The sequence below is a fragment of the Bos grunniens genome, chromosome 7 (genome assembly GCF_055505025.1).
Source record: "Bos grunniens cultivar Pamir isolate PY7600 chromosome 7, Bosgru_T2T1.0, whole genome shotgun sequence".
In the NCBI taxonomy this organism is placed as follows: Eukaryota; Metazoa; Chordata; class Mammalia; order Artiodactyla; family Bovidae; genus Bos; species Bos grunniens.
In genome coordinates, this window is record NC_141171.1 from 38430948 (window position 1) to 38455359 (window position 24412).

The 24412-nt window shown below is 38.7% G+C and overlaps 1 protein-coding gene and 1 pseudogene across 23 annotated transcripts in view; both read right to left on the reverse strand.

The window, feature by feature from the left end:
- The window catches only part of UIMC1 (ubiquitin interaction motif containing 1), a 138586-nt gene that overhangs the window by 37673 nt on the left and 76501 nt on the right, over window positions 1–24412 (reverse strand). For all 22 annotated transcript variants that reach the window (XM_086410866.1, XM_086410847.1, XM_086410857.1 and 19 more), the window contains 3 exons: window positions 21132–21208; window positions 12923–13023; window positions 4342–4504 (listed from right to left, as the gene is read on the reverse strand). In XM_086410866.1, coding sequence (XP_086266992.1) covers window positions 4342–4504; window positions 12923–13023; window positions 21132–21208 — 341 coding nt within the window. The remainder of the gene's footprint in view (window positions 1–4341; window positions 4505–12922; window positions 13024–21131; window positions 21209–24412) is intronic.
- Window positions 9077–12646, reverse strand: LOC147369067 (serine beta-lactamase-like protein LACTB, mitochondrial pseudogene; annotated as a pseudogene). Its single transcript, XR_015167233.1, has one exon. The product of XR_015167233.1 is annotated as a serine beta-lactamase-like protein LACTB, mitochondrial pseudogene (transcript).

The following is a 24412-nucleotide window of genomic DNA, read 5'->3' on the forward strand; positions in this document are numbered from 1 at the left end:
AACAAATCGTCTCTCTTCAAACAATGCCTTTAAAGAACACTCTCTAATTTTTCCACAGTTGTGAATAGACAGCCATGTCATTGAGCAACAAACTGAGCAGACTGAGCCAACTCAACCAGAGTGTAGTATTATAATCAAATAAAACTTACAGCAAAGTTAATCAGACACATATTTAATGATATGCATAATTGTTATTGTGCTGCACGGTAACAGGCATAAATGGTAGACACTTCATGTAAATGACTCTAATTACTATTTCTTTTACACAGCCAAACCAAGCATGTCTAGGATCAGATTCAGGGAAAAACAGGAAGAAGAGGAAAGCTGGATCCTTAGCTCTGGAAAAAAAGTCCTCTCTTATTCCATACCCTTAGGCATTTGGCTAATGGTCTCTCATCCTGAGGTAATGTGTAAAACTCTTTCCCCTCCATTGTAGGAGAGGCTTCCGTTCACCAAAGATTAAAATATTAGGCTGAGGACAGCCCTCTCTCTTCAGTCATAAGGCTGAGAGGAACCAGAACAAACACTACAGTACATGGCAAGGAAGACAGGACAGGCAAGCTGGCAGAGAAACCAAATGACAGCAAATTCACTTAAGACCTACTATATGCCAGTCACACTAGTACATGTTTCACATAATTCATCTAATGTACTTCCCGTACCCCACCTTAGAGCTGGCAAGCTCAGTCCCCAGGAAAGCAGAGGAATAAGCAGCGAGAGCGACATTTTTTGTGAGGACTCCTTGATCCAAATTTTCCTGTAAGGCCTAAATAATGTCACCAGAAAGGGTAATTTAGGTAAGCTAACATTACTCGGAAGATTAAGAGGAAGCTGCTATTTAGTGGCCGTTTCCCTTGCTTCCTACCTTATCTAACCCATAGGAGGATAAAGGGCCCCCTGCTCTCCTATGGGTTTGTCCAAACCTATCCAGCTGAGGCTAAGCCCACTATTCTCTGGCAATATCATCCTTGTTCATTGCAGCTCTCCTTTTTCCTGGTGCACTTACTGTCAGGGTACACATATTCACTTTGTGCCATCTTATAATTAATTTCTTAGGTTAATGCTTATCTCCCCAATGACACTGCTGCTGCTAAGTTGATTCAGTCATGTCTGACTCTGTGCAACCCCATAGATGGCAGCCTACCAGGCTCCCCCGTCCCTGGGATTGTCCAGGCAAGAATACTGGAGTGGGTTGCCATTTCCTTCTCCAATGCATGAAAGTGAAAAGTGAAAGGGAAGTCACTCAGTCGTGTCCGACTCTTAGCGACCCCACGGACTGCAGCCCACCAGGCTCCTCCGTCCATGGGATTTTCCAGGCAAGAAATGGAGTGGGGTGCCACTGCCTTCTCCACCCCAATGACACTATAAGCTCCTTACTGACAGAAACCTTGTCTTAAACTTCTTTAGTAACCCACACAAGGTCGAGCATCATTTTAAAAAAAGGTGTTTCTATTAAGTATTTGGATGAATTATAGTAGGTAGGCAATAGGTAGTATAATAAAAATAAATTTCTGGTTCTAGGTAAACAAGCTGGTGTTGAAAAGAAGTTTGCGGTATTCTAACATGTCTTCATCATACTTTTGGATTTTTCCTTTGGGGAGGCAGGGAGCCTGTGCAATGTGACATGCAGGATCCCTGACCCAGGATTGAGCCTGTGCCCCCTGCTGTGGAACCACAGTCTTTTAACCACTGGATCACCAAGGAAGTCCCTGAACTAATTTTTAAAATGAATTTCCTCAAAAAAAGTATGACTGTCATTTGAGATACTGCAGACATCTTTGGATGGAGGTCTGAGACATTTGGATTAGAGCTACAAGACATACAGTGTCAAGAGTATAAGAGCTTCCAAATATATTGGAAAATACACTTAAATCTATAATGTTTGAAAAAATCCTCAAGACCCAGAGTGTAAATCCAACTGAGCAGCAATACACAGGATCACTGGCCCAGTGGATTTGAGAACTTGAAAGACTTCCTGAACGGATAACAATCCAAGTCTCAGTCTACTTTGCCTACCTGATGGTGTCAGCTTCTCAACAAGTTCAATGAGAATAACCTGATTCTGGTGGTATACATCTGCATTAGGTTTGAGAAAACTCATAAACAAGCCTGAATCAAGTATCTGGTGTTATGAGTTGCCCCACCACACCCCATAAGGAAGAAAAAGATTAAAAGCAAGTATCATAAAGCTGAAAGATATCTGACAAAGATGAATACCAAAGCTTCCTGTTTAAGCACAAACTATCAGTGTTCTGTCTAGGAGATGTCACTAAAGTCTACTCAATACTACTTTTTACCTTTTAATTATGACTGGAAGAAATTCATCTATTCGTAGAGCTCAACGGAGATTCAGTTTCTCAAACTCGTTTATTTCTGAACCTCAGTGCTGAGTGGGGTGTTGACTCAGTAACTAATACCAGTTGGGTAAGCATGTTCAGTGAGATAGACAAAACAGTCTCTCCCTTCTCTGGTCACCAAAGGTCCAGCCTTAGAACTCTTTCAGTCACTAAAACTCTCTACTAAAAATCAAACTAAAGAGTTATATCAAAGTAAAACTGCATCTAAAATCCTAATCCTACAGTGCTCTTCAATTAAAGGAGTTGACCAGATTTAGGTCTTCAACTTTCAGAGTATTTAAAAGACTACAGTGTTATTCATAAAAATCCTTAAAAATCATGACAAAATATCTGACCTAGTAATTCCACTACTGGGAACAATAATAGCAGCTCAAAGTTCTTAAGCACTTACTATGTGTTAGGCACTGTACTGAACACTTTACTTAAAATACCTCATTTAACCTCATAAAAACCAAGTAAGGTCATTTCTATTGGTTGACAGATGCATGAATAGAAACTAGCACAGGGTCACAGAGTAGTAAGTGACAGAGGTAGGACTCAGTCTCAGACTGACTGGACTGTGGAGCCCATCTTTTTCTCATTACCAATCAAACTAAAAATATATCCTTAAAAAATAACCCCAAAATATAGCAACAATTTTTGACATAAAAAGTTCAGTGTCATGTAAGTATAACATGGCAACATGAAGCTTTCTAAATATACGACAAGTAAATTAAGGCACTTTGCATTACAGAATATTATATTAAATATTTTAATATAATATTAAAAATATTTTTACACCTAACTTTTAGTGACATGGGAAAACTTTAATGCTGTAAGCAGAAAAAACAAAATAGAATTTTACATACAGTCAGATCTCAACTATGTAAAAAATATATCTGTACACAGAAAGATCTAAATTTACTGTTAAATAAAAAAAAAGCAAACTACAGAATTATATATGGCATGGTCCCATTTATGTAAATAGTGCTTGACTCATTTCAAGTACTCAATAAATGTACACTATTATTATTATTTGTACTAAAAATGAACAGGTACTACTTTATAATTAGAAAAATCAACAAATTTATTTAAATTATAAGTTTAGGTACTTCCTTATTTAATTAATGAGAAGTGTATAACATCAGAAAAGTTAAATAACATGTGTCTTTCTTTCCCATACCTCACAATTATACAATTTCAGATTAAACATCTCCAAGTGATGGGAACCAAGTAGAACTGAGAAAACTGTTGCAACATTTCTAATCTTCTAATGGATGGTAACATTCAACATGTTAGACCACAGAGAGGTATGCAGATTCTATTATACTTAGACCACAGAGAGCTGTGCAGATTCTATCATATTTAGAGTTTAGAAAGGCAAGATCAGGGGTGGTTATTTCAAGGGCTGTGATGAACAAACAGATTCTCTTGGCCAATATCTCATGCTGTACCCAAACCAAGGCCTCTGGTGTACTCTTTGAGAGATAACCAAAAGCTCCAGGGTGATGCATCAGAGATATATAGGAGAGGAATAGAATCTAGGGATATTTTTCAGCTGTAACTGTCTTTAGGTAAAATTTACACACACACACACACACACACACACACACCCCCGACAAGAGACTTATTTTGAATGAAAAACAGGCAACTCTAGAACTTATTTCCTCAAGTTTCATAGGAGTTTCAGTATTTGTATACCACGTGAAATTCAAGGTCCATGAGATCACCTTGATCTTTGGCCTGCCTAATGTAAAATGGACAGCCTAAAACAAAGAGTAAGTTTGAAACATTAAAAGATGAAAGATTTTTTTCCATCCCCTTGTCCTGAGGTATGTGCAACAAAATAGCATGCCAGCCAACGTAGTAAAGAATGTCAAAAGCACTAGAGACTTAGCTAAATAGAAAAAATCAACAACTTAAATACTGAAGAAGAGTTGTCTGTTGCACTGTACTGTATAGGATTACAAAATTACCATGTAGTCAAAGAAAAGAGTGGCTTTACCTGTATCTTGCCCCATCAGCCCATTGCAATACATGGCATGTCGCTCAATCTTTGTGGGTGGGAAGCGTTGGTCACAGAGTGGGCAGGATACCTGGGCACTAGATGAGAAGATAGAAGTAGATATTTCTTTCTCAGCATCTTTCTTGTTATCAACTTGAAGAACCTAAAGAACATGACAAATAGCAATTGTATTAGCTTTACAAAGTATCTTTTCCCAAAAAGAACTTCAAGAGGCTCCATCCCGTTTTTTAAATTACTTTCAATGATACCAATCATTTTGCCAAATTCTGGACAGTAGATTGGGAGATACACTAACATAGTTAATACTCATTCAGTGTCTGCCTACTGTGTGCTAAGCATTCTGCATGTAATAATGCTCATTTAAAACTCATGGTAATCTTGTAAAGATTACAACATTCTTTTTACACTTAAGAAAAGTATTATCTAAAACAGTAAAGCAACTTGCCCAAAGTTACAGAACAAAGTGGCAGAGCTGAAATTCAAACCAGAAATTACTGGGCTCCAAAATCTGACAGCATTCCTCTCTACCCCACTGCAAGGTGCTATCCTCATTAAGTCAGTATGCTATGTTTCAATTTGTATTAGCAACAGCATCTTAAAGATAGTTTTTCAATCTCACAAAAGAATTATGAAGGCAGTCAAAAGGTATAAACTCCTAATTGTAAGATTAAGTATTTAGGGTGTAATTTACAATGTAATAATATAATTAACATTGCTGTATGTTATATATTGGAAAGTTGCTAGAGTAAATCCTAAGAGTTCTCATCACAAGGAAAAAAATTTTCTATTTCTTTAATTTTATATCTATATGAGATTACAGGTGTTCACTAAACTTACTGTGATAATCATTTAACTATGCATGTAAGTTAAATCATTATACTGTACTCCTTAAACAGCACTATGCTGCTGCTGCTAAGTCACTTCAGTCGTGTCCGACTCTGTGAGACCCCATAGACGGCAGCCCACAAGGCTCCTCTGTCCCTGGGATTCTCCAGGCAAGAATACTGGAGTGGGTTTCCATTTCCTTCTTCAATGCATGCATGCATGCTAAGTCGTTTCAGTCGTGTCTGACTCTGTGCAACCCTATGGACAGCAGCCCACCAGGCTCCTCTGTCCACAGATCCTCAAGGCAAGAATACTGGAGTGGGTTGCCATTTCCTTCTCCAAAACGGAGCTATATATTAATCATATCTCAATGAAACTGAAAGAAAAAAAAAAGAATTAATTCCACAAACACACAAAAAGAACTGTGATCATTGTAAGTAACTTCGGACATCAGGCATGAGGGAAAAAAAAAAAGAGCTCAAGCAACACAACTAAAATTTAAATTAAGAATCTAGGCCTCAGCTTATACCATTAAGACAAACCATCTCTTATGTTTTATTTGTTTCTTTTGCGTTGAAAGAGGAAACACAACTAAGACCCAAACATTTAAGGCCTGAAGGCAATCATTAAAACAATTCTGACAAAGCCATTCTCACTCCCTTTTCAATGTTTTGTAGTCATCATTTTTCCTACAGTTCCCAGTATCTCTCAGAGACAGTTTTATTTTACCTTTACAGGTCAGAGCCAAGAACTCTGCAGTGATTAATTCAACAGTATGCGTGAGCACTGCAGCACTACTGCCTAACACTTGCTTCAAAGGACAGCATGTCCTATCCAATCAATGTGAAACTATCCTGCATAGACACTGCTTCCATTTAAAAGCAAGGAGCAACTAGGCCATCATTATGCTTTACTATAGGAAACAAAATAAACCCTTTTCTGATACAAGAACAAAATGAGATCAAAACTGCAGTGGATAGATAATTTGAGCTCTGAGAAAACTGGGTTTGTTTTTTTTTTTTTTTCCCTTTTTAGTCTCTTAAGTTTAGGCCATCCCTAAAATTTACCACCCGTGAATGTAACCCAGCAGAGAGGGAAACAGGCCATCTAAATAAATACCAAGTAAAACAATTTCTACAACTTTCAGAAAATGTTATTTTCAACACATACCTGCTTTTTACTTAGAAAGTTGGCAGGGAGGGGGGGAAGGTGGGGGAGGGGGAGAAGAAAGATAAGAAAGGAACCAAGAGTGGTTGAGTTCCTGTACTATGCCAGGCTTGGCCAACCATTTTCCATATCCATACCTCACAACAACCTAATTGTCAGAAGTATCACTCACTCCAGTATTATACAAGAGGAAATTAAGGCTTGAAAAGGCAAAGTAATCTGCTGATCACAAAATGACTAAGTGGACAATGTGGACTCAAACCCAGGCCTATGGTAACATCCAAACTCTCAGTATTTCACCATAGTATGACAAAAACAAAAAGCACTCCCCACCCACTTTGTTTCTGGAAGCTGACTCTGCCAGGTATTGGGAGACACTCTGGTTCTAAAATTATTCTTCTCTAGGATGTGGGGTAAGTCAAGTGGGTCTAAAAGTGCTGCTGCTGCTGCTGCTGCTAAGTTGCTTCAGTCGTGTCCGACTCTGTGCGACCCCAGAGATGGCAGCCCACCAGGCTCCCCCGTCCCTGGGATTCTCCAGGCAAGAACACTGGAGTGGGTTGCCATTTCCTTTTCCAGTGCATGAAAGTGAAAAGTGAAAGTGAAGTTGCTCAGTTGTGTCCGACTCTTAGCGACCCCATGGACTCCAGCCTACCAGGCTCCTCCGCCCATGGGATTTTCCAGGCAAGAGTACTGGAGTAGGTTCCCACTGCGTTCTCTAAAAGTTCTAGGTGCTTTTTATTCCTATCTTAGTCACTGAGATTCTCACAAACACAGGTTCCTTTGTATAAGGAAAAGTTGTCCTGTAAGTGCAAAGCCATTTGAGCAGAAGGAAGAAAAATCAATATACCCTATAATTTGCAAATAGTCTTGAAAATTAAGTGGCAGTTGAGCAGTTACTTGGCATTCTAAAGTTCACTAAGCACAGAAACTGAAGAAGGAAATGGCAACCCACTCCAGTATTCTTGCCTGGAGAATTCCATGGATAGAAGACCCTGGAGGGCTGCAGTCCATAGAGTCGCAAAGTGTCGGACACAACTAAGCGACTAACACACATACGCATAGAAAAGTTATATGACATGAATGATACTTGTATTCACATCCAGTACTATACTCCTTTGTATTCTATCACCAGCTCTATAAACTGCAGAAAAGGTACCTTCAACTATTATTATAGTATTCAAGAGGGAGAAGCTGATCTATTATTGTTTTATTGTGAATACAAGACCACTTCCAATCACATTTATAGGCAATCCAGAAGGTTTCTAAACATTTTTATGTTTACCTAAGTTTTTTCCCAGCACCATTAGAAATGTCTATTTAAATATTAGCTACAATGGAGGAGCCTCAAAAGGAAAAAAAAATACAAGCCAAGAAGCTTTTGTGAGGACTATGCAATCAGGGACTGGGTCTCTGCAGAGCTGCTTCTGCTGCTTTTAAAATACTATATGTGTATTTTCTCAAAACAGGTACTTGTATACCAAATCATGATCTATTAAAGGCTGGCCTGAAAAGAAACTTCATCTCAAGAAATGGATCCAATGAAAATGAGAGTATGTCCTACAGTCACCAACTCCCTTATCCATTCCCCATAAGATTTATACATAGTTTAGGAAAGTGTTTATCGCCCCTTTTATCTTAAACACAGTCTATTTAACACAGTTTACTTAACCAACTGACTAAACTGACTACAGTTGTGCAGGTCCACTAATATACAAATATTTTTCAACAGTAAATACTACAGTTCTAAGACTGCGGTTGGCTGTGTTAGGGAGAAAATACAGACACCAAGGGCCCACTACAAGTTGTACACAGGTTTTCAACTGCACGAAAAGTCAGCACCCCTAACCCCCTTGTTGTTTAAGGGTCAACAGTATCTGAGTCTGAATAAAGCCTACAGTTAACAGACTTCTGAGTACAAATATCTGAGACCCCCACTCAAGCAAGATATTCCAAAAATATTATTTCCAAAACAACCTTACCACTGCAGGAAATCAAATCAAGAGGGACTACAGTTCTGGCAAGGGTATTCTAAATACCTCAAATACTGTCAAGCAATTCTCTGTCATTTGTAAGCTAATATCACTGAGCAGCCACAATGTATTACAAAGCAGTTCCACATGCATACTTCTACTTGTGCCAAATCCCTGCTATGTTTCATATTCTTTATCTAATTTCATCATCAGAGCAACCCAATAAAATAGGCTATTTCTGTCTACATTTTATAAATGAAAAACTGAAATTCAGAAAAGCATTCCTCTCCATTAGGGCATTCCTCTAATGCCCTCCCCTAATGCCCCAGGCATTTTCTAACATTACATTTGTCAGACATTATAATTATCTGTTTGTGTGTCCCTTTGAGGGCAGGAGTTGTTTTTTTTTATTTACCTATATCTCACGACTCCAAAACAGTGACTGGCACACAGTACACAAACTATAATATCTGCCAAATAAATGAACAAAGCAATTAATTTGACCAAGGTGATAGGGTTGGAATTCAAAGTCATGTCTTCTAGTTCCAATACTCAAGCTCCTTGCACAATAAACAAGAAATTTTGGGGTAAATGACCCTATACACAGATTCCAAGGGCAAGAGTCCACACCCTTTGTAATACTATCATTGTACACACAAAATGCCCAGATTCTATCTTTCTAGTGACTTGTAGCTAGTGATTGTGCAATAACTTAAAAACTACAGCATCTCCAACTTTTTTTTTTTTGAAAGTACACTTTTATCAGAATATTTTATTTCAAGAGTTAACACTTTTTTCAAAAAGTAAAAATATAGTTACTTCCCTGAGTATAAAGAACTCATCCTCCAATAAAAGACAATTACAAAAGTAAGCAATTAGAGGTACATAATTCTCTGCATTCAGTTATACTCTATTACAAATTTATTCTTTAAAATTGCATGTATTTTGGGACTTCAATGTTTCAAAACAAAACAAAAACCACAAACAGAAACAAAACCATAACAGCTTGTTTTGCACCTGTGATGTTAAGGTACGTCTGATCTGTCTTTATCAAATTCCAGAGCAATCTTTAAAGCAGTGCTGTTGAGGCCAACAGACTGCATGTTACATATGATAGAAACAACTATTCCTCTTGGGGGGACCTTGTTATTTAGCGCTTCTGCGTCCAGTTCTTCAGGAAGGACCAGCAGGACACTACTGGCACCCACTGCGCCTCCAGTGTGTGAGGCATAATGCCGCTGCTTCCTGCAAGAACCGTATGTCTGCTTCTTTTCCACCACGCCCCAGGCCATTGCATATTTACCCTCTTTATCCCAAGACATCTCTGTGTTAGGGACTGGTGTCCAAATCATCAGCATTGTTTCCGGTTTAAGATATCCAGGTAAAAGATGTTCATTTGCGTTCTTAAACAGCCCGACTTGGTAACCATACAGCATCGCATTCCCAAATTTCAGAAGGTCACCCACTGTAGACAGAAATCCACCACCAGCCCATTTATACGAGTTATCCACGTAAGGTGTGTTGACAAGGCGTTTCTTTTTATTGTAAACATAAAATCTTGCTCTATTGTAAATCACTGGCTCATTTTCCTCCTGCACAGTTGTCAGCATATCCAAGTCATGGAATATTTTCTGCATATAGTCCAAATATTTATATCCTGAAGCTCTTTCTACTATGGCTGCCAGTAGGGTATAGCCAAAAGTTGAATACAAAAACTGACCACCAGGTTTGAAGAACAAAGGGTCATTTTTAAATAATCTTAGAGATTCAATTGAATTTTCAAATTTTTCTTTCAAATATAATTCACCTTGTTCAAAATCATTCTTTTTCTTGCAAGGTTTTGAATTTCGGCCTTTGGTTTCATTATCTTGCTCTACCTTAGCTTTAGCAAAGTCATTCTTTTCGTTACTTTTGCCTCCTTTTTCTTTTAACTCTTTTTCTTGGTCAGATTCCATCATCCCTTTCATCATCTTTAAGGCTTTATAAGCTTTCTCTTCTTTCACCTTTTTCATGTCCTTTTCATAACGACGAATTCCTCTTAAATGGGAAATCAATAATCTTGTTGTGACAGACACCTTTTCACCTTCATATTCTTTTTCTGGGAATTCAGGAACATAATGTTGTACTGGAATATCAAGATACAGTTTCCCTGCTTCCCACAGTTTGGCAATAGCAACCATGGTGAGGCTTTTGCTGATACTGGCAATTCTCATAACTGTCTCTGGCTTGCATGGTACACGGTTCTCAACGTCAGCATAACCTAAACCTTCTGACCAGACTTCTTTTCCATCTACAGAGACTCCAACTAGGATGTCCGGTGCGCCCACCTCATCCTTGATCCTGTGCAGGAGGTCGCGGCTGCTGTCGATGGCTCTGGCGAAGTGCCTGGCTTGCGGCGGCGCCGGGGTCTGCGGAGACCACGGGGCGAGGGGCTGTTCCTGTGCCTGCAGCGGCTCGGCCTGAGGCAGCGCCTCAGGGTCGGGGGCCGCGGCAGGTGGCGCGGGGGATGCGCCCCTCAGCCCGCCGGCCAGCTTAACCCCAAGTGCCAGCCCCAGCCCCAGTCCGAGGCCCCCGACCCACCCGGGGCCGAGTGGCGGCAGCCCGGCGCGCTGATGAGCCGCACGCCACCCACAGCCCCAGGCGCAGCCCCCGGTGGTCGCGGCTCTGGCCATCACGGCTGACAGAAGCCGGTACATGGTGTCTCTGGTGAGCCGGCGGCTTCAGAGATCCCACAGGCCGGGCTGGCGGCTGAGGCTCTCCAACTTCTTTTAATGTTAACTTCTAAGACTATTTAGAGCATCCACAGATATTAGCAAACAGCAACACCAAAAAGAGGGCATTAGATGTGAAAAAGACCATACAATTCCATCCACTTGATGTGTAGTGCTGCAGACATACTTAACTTTTAAATAGGGTTCTTGGTCTTCGCCCAAAGACTTGTTTCCTCCACAGTCATGGATGCTTAAGAAATCAGCCTTGATTAGCTAAAGGCTTGCAGAGCTTCTTCTGCATGTTAAGATAACTATGTTAACAACACTCTGTTCCCCCATCCCTATTGAGAAGGTTATAGTTTCTCCCTAGGAAAAGAACCTGAGGCCATTTTGACACTATGTAGCAGGATCCAACTTCAGCAGCTCTTAGGCAGGGAGCTCCTCACCAAAAGGTGTTAGGAAACTAACACTACAGGCATGAGGGAATCTCGGTCTATCAGTTGTGACAGATCAGGTTCCAGGGAACCAAAAGTGTGCACAAGTCATGAAAGCAGGATTTCCAGTCAGTTACCTGCAGTACAGAAACTAGGAAGGGGATCTATTAATAACTTCTAAGGCAAAAATTGTTTTCCAAAAAATGTAGAGTATAAAAAGGAATAAGAGAATGAAGCTCAGAATAAGAGAATTGCTCACAATAAAACATATGCACATGTGTAACCAAAAAATTTATTTTCATGAAAAACTAGTTTAAGTCTCAGGCTATTTTTCACAACAGATTTTAAAGGTCTGAATTTTTTAAAAGAGTTATTGATATTTAAAATTGTTTTGTCAGACTCAACATGAAAAAATATGCACTGAATCTTAATCAGGCGTATGAACTTGTATCAATAGCCTTATGGTTAATGTCAGATATGTGAACTTAAGAAAGGTACTAGTATAAATACAAATTGACTTATTTTATCATGCTGCTATCCAGATTTTGCATTTCTGATCACATCTCAAAATTAGGGCTGAAAGTTCAGTCAGTTCGGTCGCTCAGTTGTGTCCGACTCTTTGCAACCCCATGAATTGCAGCACGCCAGGCCTCCCTGGCTGAAAGTTAGGTCATAATATAAAGGTGGCAACTTTTTCCAAGACTGTTCATCTCTGTTACTTACATAATGGAAAATGCTCCAGGTCTTTGAAGACAAATCTATGTTCAAATTCTGGTACTATCATTATTAGCAGTTTGAATTTGAGCAAATTACTATGAAATGGAGTATTTCCTGTCACATCAATAAACAAGAATGTCATAGCCATCAGGGATTCTGGCCCTCCAAATGTGAATTTATGAGCCCAGGAAGAACAATGCCTGCTATCAGGAGCTCATCCCACGGTGAGCACTGGCCCCAGACAGCTAAGATGCATATGAAAGGAATGATTTCAGTAAGCCCAGACTCTTGCATCTTCCCACACTAAGAAAAGCATTATTAAATTCCTTAACTTGAGACATTTGGTTTTCCTTAATTAACAATAATCTTTTGATGTTTAGATTACCTGCTCCTTGTTAAGAGCTTCTATATAACCTGACTCCTCCCCTCTAAAAATTCCCACCAAATAAAACATAACTCTCAGCTTCTAGGTTGTGACTATTTTTTAGGTCAACATTACTCAAACATCCTAAATCTCCATTTTCCCATCTGTACTAGACATAATAAAGCATATTAAAATACTGAAGAAATGGAACTACTGTTATATTTAGAAATAGTGCTGAACTCACTTTTAAGAATCTAAGATAAAAACCTAACCCACTGTCACTTAAATCTCTTCATCCAAGGTCAACACTGCATCAGAGAGAGGACGACCAGTAGAAAGAAAACACTGAGAAAAATTAAAAGTAATATTCACCTCCTTATCTGCCATTATTCTTACTTCATCCAGGGTCTCTCTGCCATCTGGAAAGCCTTCTTTTTCAAGGTCAAAAGTTTCAGGAGAACTTAGCTGTGTCTCTGCAATTTAAAAAATCAAAACTTCATTAATTTTCATTTTGTATTTTCATAGTTAAAAGAAAACACTTATTTCCTTAAGCTTAGAGTATGATAATACTGCAGTGGCAATATAAATCAAGCTTGTTTCTTCTTAAAACTTTACTGAGGGCTTCCCTGGTGGCTCAGTGGTAAAGAATCCAGATGCTAAAGCAGTAGACATGGGTTGGATCCCTGGTCTGGGAAGATTCCACACACCACGGAACAACTAAGTCCAGATGCCACAATTATAGAGCCTGTGCTCTAGACCCCGGGAGCTGCAACTACTGAGCCCACATGCCACAGCTGCTGAAGCCCTGCACTCTATAGATCCTGTGCTCCACAACAAGAGCAGCCAGAGCAATGAGAAACCCACACAACTAGAGAGTAGCCCCCACTCACCACAATACAGAAAAAGCCCACACAGCAACGAAAACTCAGCACAGTCAAAACTAAATAAATTAAAAAAAATTTTTAACAGTGGTCTCCATTTTTAAAAAAAGAACTTTACTGAGGCATAATTTATATACAACAGAATTCACCAATTTTCAGTATATAGTAAGTTTTGACAAATGCATACAATGTATACATGGTATCTTTATATCACATAACCACAATCAAGATATAAAATATTTCAAGCACCCTCAAAAGTTCTTATGTACCCCTTTGCAGTCAATCCCCCTCCCACTTGGCTCCTTGCAATGATCAATCTATTTTATGTTCCTACAGTTTTGCCTTTTCTAGAAAGTCATATAAATGAAATAACACGGTGTGTCATGTTCTGTGTCTGATTTCTTTCTTTTAGCATGTGTTTGAGAAGCATTCATGTTGTTACATATATCAGTAGTTCATTCCTTTTTACTGCCTAATAGTATTCCACTGTATGGCTATAACACAATTTGTTTATTCATTCATCTGTTAATCCATTTGTCTTCTTTTCCAGCACAGTTCTGGCTTTAAAGTATATTTACACATTTAAAAAAAAAAATTGCCAATGCTAATTATGAGGCTAAAGGGATGATTAGAGAAGATATAAAAACTGGGAGCAGAAATACAAATACACTCTCAAAGATATGCCTTTCTTTAATTATTCTTTAAGCAGCATCTATTAATTCAACATTAATGCAATACATATTTATGAAAGAAGTTCCAGGCACTGTATAGGCTACTAGCAATAAGAAGTATTGGGTTGGCCAAAAGGTTTCTCTTTACTTGGTTGTCTTTAACTTCATTTGAAACAATTTTATTAGATTGTATTGTGACAGCTGTTATATCAGCATGCATTTTTTAAAAAACCTATCAAAACTGGTGGATTTTGTGTAGCCATTTTAGTACTGTAGATGGAAAGAAAAAAACAACATTATCGGCATATCATGCTTTATCACTTCAAGAAAGGTAAAAATGCACCTGAAACAAAAAAAGATTTGTGCAGTATATGGTGAAGGTGCTGTGACTGATCGAATGTGTCAAAAGCGGTTTGCAAAATTTTGTGCAGAAGATTTCTCGCTGGACAATGCTCCACAGTCAGGTCAACCAGTTAAAGTTGACAGCAATCAAATCAAGACATTAACTGAGAATAATCAACATTAACCACACAGGAGAAAGCCGATATACTCAAAATATCCAAATCAAGTGTTGAAAAAAATTTGCACCAGTTTGGTTATGTTAATAGCTTTGATGTTTGGGTGCCACATAAATTAAGCAGAAAAAGCATTCTTGACCATACTTCCATATGCAATTCTCTACTTAAATGCAACAAAAACATTCTGTTTTTTAAAGCAAGTTGTGACAGGCAGTGAAAAGTGCATACTGTACAATGATGTGGAATGGAAGAGATCATAGGGCAAGTGAGAAGAACCATCACCAACCACACCAAAGGCTGATCATCCAATGAAGGTGATGCTGTATATATAATGGGATTGGAAGGGAGCCGTCTTTTATAAGGTCCTTCTGGAAAGCTAAATGATTAATTCCAACAAGTACTACTCCCAATTAGACCAACTGAAAGCAGCACTCAATGAAAAGGATCCAGAATTAGTCAAAAGAAAATACATAATCTTCCATCAAGATAATGCATGATGCATGTTTCTTTGATGACCAGGCAAAACCTGCTATATCCTGGCTAGGAAGTTCATTCTGCTGTATTTGCCAAAAGCTGTATCTTCAGATATACGTTTATTTTGGTCTCTACAAAATTCTCTTAATGGAAAAAATTTCTTTTCTCTGGAAGACTGTAAAAGGCACCTGGAGCAGTTCTTTGTTAAAAAATAAAATAATAAGTTTTGGGAAAATGGAATTATGAAGTTGCCTGGAAAATGGCAGAAGGTAGTGGAACGAAACAATGAATACACTGTTCTATAAAGTTCTTGGTGAAAATAAAAAATGTGTCTTTTATTTTTACTTTTAAAACTGAAGGAACTTTTTGGCCAAGCCAGTAAGATGGGGACCCCTCACGCTCTGGTTCAAGGATCTGCAACTAGTTCATGGGTCAAGTAGAGCCAGTTGCCTGTTTTTGAAAATAAAGTTTTAATGGGACACAGCCACATTCATTCTTCTTTATACTGTTTGAATGCTTTCAAGTTAAAATAGCAGAGTAATTTCAAGTACTTTGTATGGCCCACAAAGCCTAAAATATTTATTATCTAGTCTTTTTATATTCGGTTGGTGCAAAAGTAATTTTGGTTTTGTACTGTTGAAATTTGCTGTTTGTTATTAGAATACATTCTTAAATAAATGCAGCTATGTTATACATCATGGTATTGGAGAAGACTCTTGAGAGTCCCTTGGACTGCAAGGAGATCCAACCAGTCCATTCTGAAGGAAATCAGTCCTGTTCATTGGAAGGACTGATGCTGAAGCTGAAACTCCAACACTTTGGCCACCTCATGCGAAGAGTTGACTCATCGGAAAAGACCCTGATGCTGGGAGAGACTGGGGGCAGGAGGAGAAGGGGACGACAGAGGATGAGATGGCTGGATGGCATCACTGACTCGATGGACATTAGTTTGGTAAACTCCGGGAGTTGGTGATGGACAGGGAGGCCTGGCGTGCTGCAATTCATGGGGTCACAAAGACTTGGACACAACTGAGCGACTGAACTGAATGTGCATTTCTCATTTTATGTTTTTTTGCTAATGACTTATTACTTGCTGTTTATTTTGTATTTATTTTAGACTAGGGAAATGATGTTAGACAAAAAGCAAATTTGAGCAATTTTCTTATTCAAGTTCAAAATGGGTAGTAAAGCAGCAGAGACAACTTGCAACATCAGCAACACATTTGGCCCAGGAACTGCTAATGAACATAGAGTGCAGTGGCTGTTCAAGAAGATTTGCAAAGACAAGAGCCTTGAAGACAAGCATAGTGGCCAGCCAACAGAAGGTGACCATGACCAACTGAGAGCAATCACTGAAGCCCATCCTCTTTCAACTCCACGAGAAGTTGCCAAAGAAAATGTCGACCGTTCTATGATCAATTGGCATTTGAAGCAAATTGGAAAGGTGAAAAAGCTCAGAAAGTGGGTGCCTCTTGAGCTGACCACAAGTCAAAACAATCGTCATTTTGAAGTGTCATCTTCTCTTATTCTATGTAACAAAAATGAACCATTTTTTAGATCAGCTTGTGACATGTGACCAAAAGTGGATTTTATATGACAACTGGAGACAACCAGCTCAGAGGCTGGACCGAGAAGATCCCAAGCATTTCCCTAAGTCAAACCTGCACCAATAAAGGTCATGGTCACTCGTGGTCTGCTGCCTGTCTGATTCACTACAACTTTCTGAATCCCAGCCAAACCATTACATCTGAGAAGTATGCTCAGCATATCAATGAGATGCACCAAAAACAGCAATGCCCACAGCCAGCATTGGTCAAAAGAAAGGGCTTTTTTTCTGTACAACACCCAATTGCACATCGCACAACCAATGCTTCAAAAGTTGAACAAATTGGGGTACAAAGTTTTCCCTCATCTATATTCACCTGATTTTTTTTTTTTCGCCAATGACTACAACTTCTTCAACCATCTCGATACCTTTTTACAGGGAAAGTGCTTTCACAACCAGCAGGAGGCAGAAAACGCTAAGAGTTCATCGAATCCCAAAACACAGATTTTTATGCTACAGGAATAAACAAACTTATTTCTAGTTGGCAAAATGTGTTGATTGTAACAGTTCCTATTTTGATTAATAAAGATGTGTTTGAGCCTAGTGATAATGATTTAAAATTCACAGTCTGAAACCACAATTACATTTGTACCAACTTAATAGAAAAAGTTTGTCAACCTCTGGTCTAGACATCTATCACTTGATATAAGAACAGAAACAATATTTCAAAAGATGACAGTAAGTCCAGAAAGGAAACTTATCAGAGGAACACAATCCAATAAGTTTTCTGTTATCTACACTATACACACTATACATCTAACTGGTATTTCTGTGCTTCACAAATACAGTAAGTGGCCAATGCTGGGCTAATAGTATACTTAAAAGGCACTGAGGTAGTTTCTCAATCATCAAAGAATGATTATATACATTTCTAGTGTTAATCATATTTTAATACATCATAACTTTTTGGAAACTGGTTACACACACAGATTTCACCACCTTGTTGGAAAAAGACTTATAGTATATAAACTTCAAAATCTTCTCTATCAAGCTTTCCTGAGAGATATTTTCAAAAATGACATTTAATCTGTTAGAAAATAAAAGAGCTGCTCACTGCTTGCACTACTGTAACAATAAAAGTCCTTCATTAAGCTTTCTCTAAATGGTTGAAACATTTAACTATGTATTCAATGACAGTGACAAATTAAGAGGACATTAGCTTCATAGAAATAAATAATGTTAGCATCATGCACAATGTGGGCATGATGTTCTAATCCTGCTTCTTCACTAACATGACGTTATAATTTGAGTATCAGACCCCAGGAACTGTAAGCAATATGAGACAAAACAAAATAGGTAAGATGGACTACTATACTCAATCTGTATTTCACTCATTTAGGACAAATTTTTATACATAGCTTCTAAATTATATATCTTATTTTTATTGAAGTATAGTTGATTTGTGCGACCCCATAGACGGCAGCCCACCAGGCTCCCATCCCTGGGATTCGCCAGGCAACAATACTGGAGTGGGTGCCATTTTCTTCTCCAGTGCATGAAAGTGAAAAGTGAAAGTGAAGTCGCTCAGTTGTGTCTGACTCTTTGCGACCCCATAGACTGCAGCCCACCAGGCTCCTCTGTCCATGGGATTTCCCAGGCAAGAGTACTGGAGTGGGGTGCCATTGCCTTCTCCTATACATAATATACATGTCTTTTTACATTCTTTTCCATTATGGTTTATCACAGGAAATGAAATATAGTTCTATGTGCTATACAGAAGAACCTTATTGTTTATCCATTCTGTATATAACAGTTTGCATTTGTTAACCCAAGACTCCTACTCTTCCTTCTCCCACTCCCTCTTGGCAACCAAAAGTTTGTTCTCTAGGTCTGTGAGTCTGTTTCTATTTCATAGGTAGGTTTATTTGTGTCATATTTTAGATCCACATATAAGTGATACCATACAGTATTTATCTTTCTTTCTAACTCAGACATCACTTACTATGATAATCTCTACTTTCATCTATGTTGCTGCAAATGGCATTATGTCATTCTTTTTTTTTGTGGCTGAGTAATATTCCATTGTGTGTATGTGTGTGCATGTATGTATACACATATACACCACATCTTCTTTCTCTATTCATCTGCTGATAGACATTTAGGGTGCTTCCATGTCTTGGCTATTGCAAACAGTGCTGCTATGAACAGTGCTGTGTTTTTTTTTAATTATATCAATAATTTTGTCTGAATATATGCCCAGGAATGGGACTGCTGAATCATATGGTAATTATTAGTTTTTTGAGGAAACTCCATACTGTTTTCCATTATGGTTGTACTAACTTACATTCCCACCAACAGTGTAGGAGGGTTCCCTTTTCTCTGAACCCTCTCCGGCATTTTGTTATTTGTAGACTTTTTAATGATGGCCATTCTGACCAGTGTGAGGTCAATGGTACCTCACTGCAGTTTTGATTTGCATTTCTCTAATAATTAGCAATGTTGAGTATGTTTTCATGTGCCTGTTGGCCATCTGTATTTCATCTTTGGAAAAATGTCTATTTAGGTCTCCTGCCCATTTTTTGATTAGGGTGTTTGTTTTTTGTTGTTGAGGTATATGAACTGTTTGTCTATTTTGGAAATTAAATCCTTGTCAGTTGTATCGTTTGCAAATATTTTCTCCCACTCAATTGGTTATCTTTTGCTTTGTTTATGGTTTTCTTTACTATGTAAGAGCTTGTAAGTTTTATTAGGTCCCATTTGTTTATTTTTGTTTTTATTTCTATTGCCTTGGAGGGCTGACCTAAGAAAGCATTAATATATTTTATATCAGAGAATACTTTGCCTATGATCTCTTCTAGGAGTTTTATGGTGTCTTACGTTTTAAGTCTTTAAGTCACTAAATTATAGAGACTCAGGAGTCTAGCTCCATGGAGAAGTAGTTATACTTTCTTAGCAAAAAGAACAATAATGTTAGGGAAACCTTTTACCTAACTCATTTAGAAGTGGCTTATATCAACAAACAGTTGGAGTTAATTAGCAGGTTAATGACAGCAAATCATGATCACAAAAGTTATATAACCACAGTGATGAAGGGCTTGCTTTTTCCTCATTAACTTTCCTCTCATTAGGGATTTCAATATTATTGTATTTGCAGGTTCCTCTTGCAAGATCCCAGGGTGATGTCACATGCCATCATCCTTAACTTACTGCGTCCCTCTGGATGACATAGGTCAACAGGCCTACATGGAGAGGGAGTAATGCTATTTTTTCACAAAAATGACACCATATTCCTGAGAGCTTCTGCCAAAATCATGGCACTTGGTAGTGCCATCATTAGACAATAATCCACATAAACTTCAAATAATAAAGAAACCACTTTCAACAAAAATGACCACAGTTAAACTTTAAAAATAAGTAAAGAAAGACTTTTACAATATGCTGCCAAATGTTTAAACTTTGGCAGGACTTTCCTAGACTAATGTGTAAATTAAGTATGAGTCTCTGTGGGAAAAAACTTGAAAGGAACCAAAAAGAAAACTACGAGTCTCTCTGACACTAACAGGTTATATGCAACCTCAGGAAAAACTAAATATGACTTAAGGTAACATTTGTCCAATTCTCGCTGTCCAAAGAGTTTAAACGTTAAGAGGAAGTTACTCACGTGAATGAGGCTACTGATAATGTATATATTAGCCCTCATTTTTAAGAAAAGCCAAATATACTATATATATATATATATATATATATTTAAGCTAAAACAAATTCCTTAGAAAGTAGTGATTCATATCACAAAATAATTCTTCACATAATACAATGATTCAACTGAAGAGTTTACTTAGATAATGGATATCTTAGTTCATTTTAAACTATTTTGTATATCAAAACCTTTTCATATGCAACTTTCAATTAACATCTTCTCAAACCTTAAACAAAGTACATGTGTATTTTCATCATTATTACTAACAAAAGCAAAGTATACTTAACCAGGTTAAGTATCTATTTGGAGATTAAAAATAAGTCAATGACAGAACTGTGCACAAAATTCAATTTCTGAACTCCCTATGCAATGGACTCCATGAATGGCAATGTAAAACTAACCAGTAAAAGCCTCAGTGAGAAAAACTGCTTAATGACATGCAAATTTGAGGACAACCCACTTTGAGAAGCCATAAACCAAACCAAAGTCCTCTTGGCTCTGAATGTAGAGTTAAACGCTCCGAAGGCTTTGCTGCCATCTCTGATGACACCAGTAAGTAAACAAGCAGACAAAAGAGCCATGTTAATTTCAAACTATCTCTAAGAAGAGAAAATGTGAGATGCAGAGCCAATGTCCATCAAAATAAGTGTATGTATATATATATGTGTTGTATGAACACATACACACATCAATCACACATAAACCTCCTAAGAGTGGGTTGGAAAAGTCAGAAAAATTAATAGACACAAAAAGGTAGGGACCAGAAACTAGTAAAAACACAGTGGGGTACTTACCAGGACACACAGTGATTTCCTCCACAGAACTCTTTGGCATAAAGGCTGAACTTCTCTTACTGGTCAAAGCAGCAATGCTGAAAAAAGAATCAAACCCCAAGTGAATTCCCAGTAAAATAAATCAGAACACAGGACCAAAAGCAATGGTTAGTCTTTCACAAAGCCACAGGTAATCTGATACCTGCTGTCCAATATCACAAAAGCACAACAGGGAAGCAAGGAATCAGCAGTGAAAACGCCACATCCAAAATAGGGAAAATAAATATGCTTACAACTTTGGTTTCAGTGAAATCACTGAATGAAAAGAATCCCCTTTTGGAGTCTTCACAAAGGAAGGTTGAAGGGTAAGGACTCTCCATGGAACCACAGAAGACCAAAAAAAAAGTCTACTCCAATATAAGGATGTCAAAAGTGTTTTACAGTCTCCATCTCAGCGTTCTGAAAGCTAGAGTTTTGTAAACTCATAAGAGAAGATATGAAGATTCTTCTGACACAATAGCTTTTCCCTCACCTTGCAGTTAAATTTCCTATTTATCTCAAGATGTGGCTCTACATGCAACAAAAACAAGATACAATTCCAAACTGCCTACAGCAAAAATCTGTCCAACCAAGTTGAGTATCTCTTCTGAGGAAAACATAATTATGAAAGTCTACCCTCTTCCAATATTTTGGTTTAGCCTGACTGCTCATGGAGTGCAATCTCTTCCTGACATAGGAGCACATGGCTAAGAGATCTGAGCATCTGAGCTAGCCCCCTTATGCTTCACAGAGCTTTACAATTAGTTTAATCAAGTATGCAAGAGAATGCTTAAAAAAACAAATCCTCACAACAACCAAGAACCACAGAGAAGAGAGAATAACCACCACTGATTCATGATAAATAACTAAATCCTGATAAGAAACCACAAGTGATTACTCCCTCTAAATAAAACATCTCAGAGCATTTGTTATAAACCTAAGCCAGATACAGTTTATTCTGTATGTAATATTAGAGCTCTATTCAAAGGGTCCATCACAAAACAATTTGCTGACATTTATTAAATGGGCTAATCAATTTGAAGTCAAACCACATTGCCTGTAATTCCAACTCTCTCCTGGTGACAAAGCGTATAATCATTTATTAAAACCTACATCTGCTCTGCAGAAGGCTCACCACAACAAAGCAGAGAGGCCTGCAGGAAGCAGAAGGCCTACTCCGGTTAAAACCACTTCCAAAACTGTCTTAACAGCAGGAGAATCAAACCAAAGTCACATTCTTTAGCTCAGAAAGAAACACCCAGTACTATCAACTTAACCAAAAGCCTAAGAACATCAACTTAAGTAATAGCAAATGACAGCTGGGCCTCAACTATTGTTTGGGAGATGACAGTCAGTTAACACAAAATTAAATTCTTGAATAATCCCTAAAGGTCAACTAATGATAAAAGAGAAAAGTAACTGGATGTCTGACCTAATTAATGCAGTTTATAACCAATCAACCTTTCAGTTCAGTTCAGTTCAGTTGCTTAGTCGTGTCTGACTCTTTTGCAACCCCATGAACCGCAGCACACCAGGCCTCCCTGTCCATCACCAACTCCCGGAGTCCACCCATGCGCATTGCGTCGGTGATGCCATCCAGCCATCTCATCCTCTGTCGTCCCCTTCTCCTCCTGCCCACAATCTTTCCCAGCATCAGAGTCTTTTCAAATGAGTCAGCTCTCCGCATCAGGTGGCGGAAACTCCAAGTATTGGAGTTTCAGCTTCAACATCAGTCCCTCCAATGAACACCCAGGACTGATCTCCTTTAGGATGGACTGGTTGGATCTCCTTGCAGTCCAAGGGACTCTCAAGAGTCTTCTCCAACACCACAGTTCAAAAGCATCAATTCTTCAAAGCTCAGCTTTCTTTATAGTCCAACTCTCACATCCATACATGACCACTGGAAAAACCATAGCCTTGACTACTGCTTTTGCTAAGTCACTTCAGTTGTGTCCAACTCTGTGCGACCCCACAGACGGCAGCCCAACAGGCTCCTCTGTCCCTGGGATTCTCCAGGCAAGAATACTGGAGTGGGTTGCCATTTCCTTCTCCAATGCAGGAAAGTGAAAAGTGAAAGTGAAGTCGCTCAGTCATGCCCGACTTAGCGACCCCATGGAATGCAGCCTACCAGGCTCCTCCATCCATGGGATTTTCCAGGCAAGAGTACTGGAGAGGGATGCCACTGCCTTCTCCGATAGCCTTGACTAGACGAACCTTTGTTGGCAAAGTAATGTCTCTGCTTTTTAATATGCTGTCTAGGTTGGTCATAACTTTCCTTCCAAGGAGCAAGTGTCTTTTAATTTCATGGCTCTAATCACCATCCGCAGTGATTTTGGAGCCCAGAAAAATAAAGTCAGCCGCTGTTTCCCCATCTATTTGCCATGAAGTGATGGGACCAGATGCCATGATCTTAGTTTTCTGAATGTTGAGCTTTAAGCCAACTTTTTCACTCTCCTCTTTCACTTTCATCAAGAGGCTCTTTAGTTCTTCTTCACTTTCTGCCATAAGGGTGGTGTCATCTGCATATCTGAGGTTACTGATATTTCTCCCGGCAATCTTGATTCCAGCTTGTGCTTCCTCCAGCCCAGCATTTCTCATGATGTACTCTGCATGTAAGTTAAATAAGCAGGGTGACAATATACAGCCTTGACGTACTCCTTTCCAGATTTGGAACCAGTCTGTTGTTCCATGTCCAGTTCTAACTGTTGCCTCCTGACCTGCATATAGGTTTCTCAAAAGGCAGATCAGGTGGTCTGGTATTCCCATCTCTTTCAGAATTTTCCAGTTTATTGTGATCCACACAGTCAAAGGCATTGGCATAGTCAATAAAGCAGAAGTAGATGTTTTTCTGGAACTCTCTTGCTTTTTCCATGATCCAACTGATGTTGGCAATTTGATCTCTGGTTCCTCTGCCTTTTCTAAAACCAGCTTGAACATCTGGAAGTTCACGGTTCACATATTGCTGAAGCCTGGCTTGGAGAATTTTGAGCATTACTTTGCTAGCGTGTGAGATGAGTGCAACTGTGCGGTAGTTTGAGCATTCTTTCGCATTGCCTTTCTTTGGGATTGGAATAAAAACTGACCTTTTCCAGTCCTGTGGCCACTGCTGAGTTTTCAAAATTTGCTGACATATTGAGTGCAGCACTTTCACACCATCATCTTTTAGGATTTGAAATAACTCAACCGGAATTCCATCACCTCCACCAGCTTTGTTCATCATAGTGATGCTTCCTAAGGCCTACCTGACTTCACATTCCAGGATG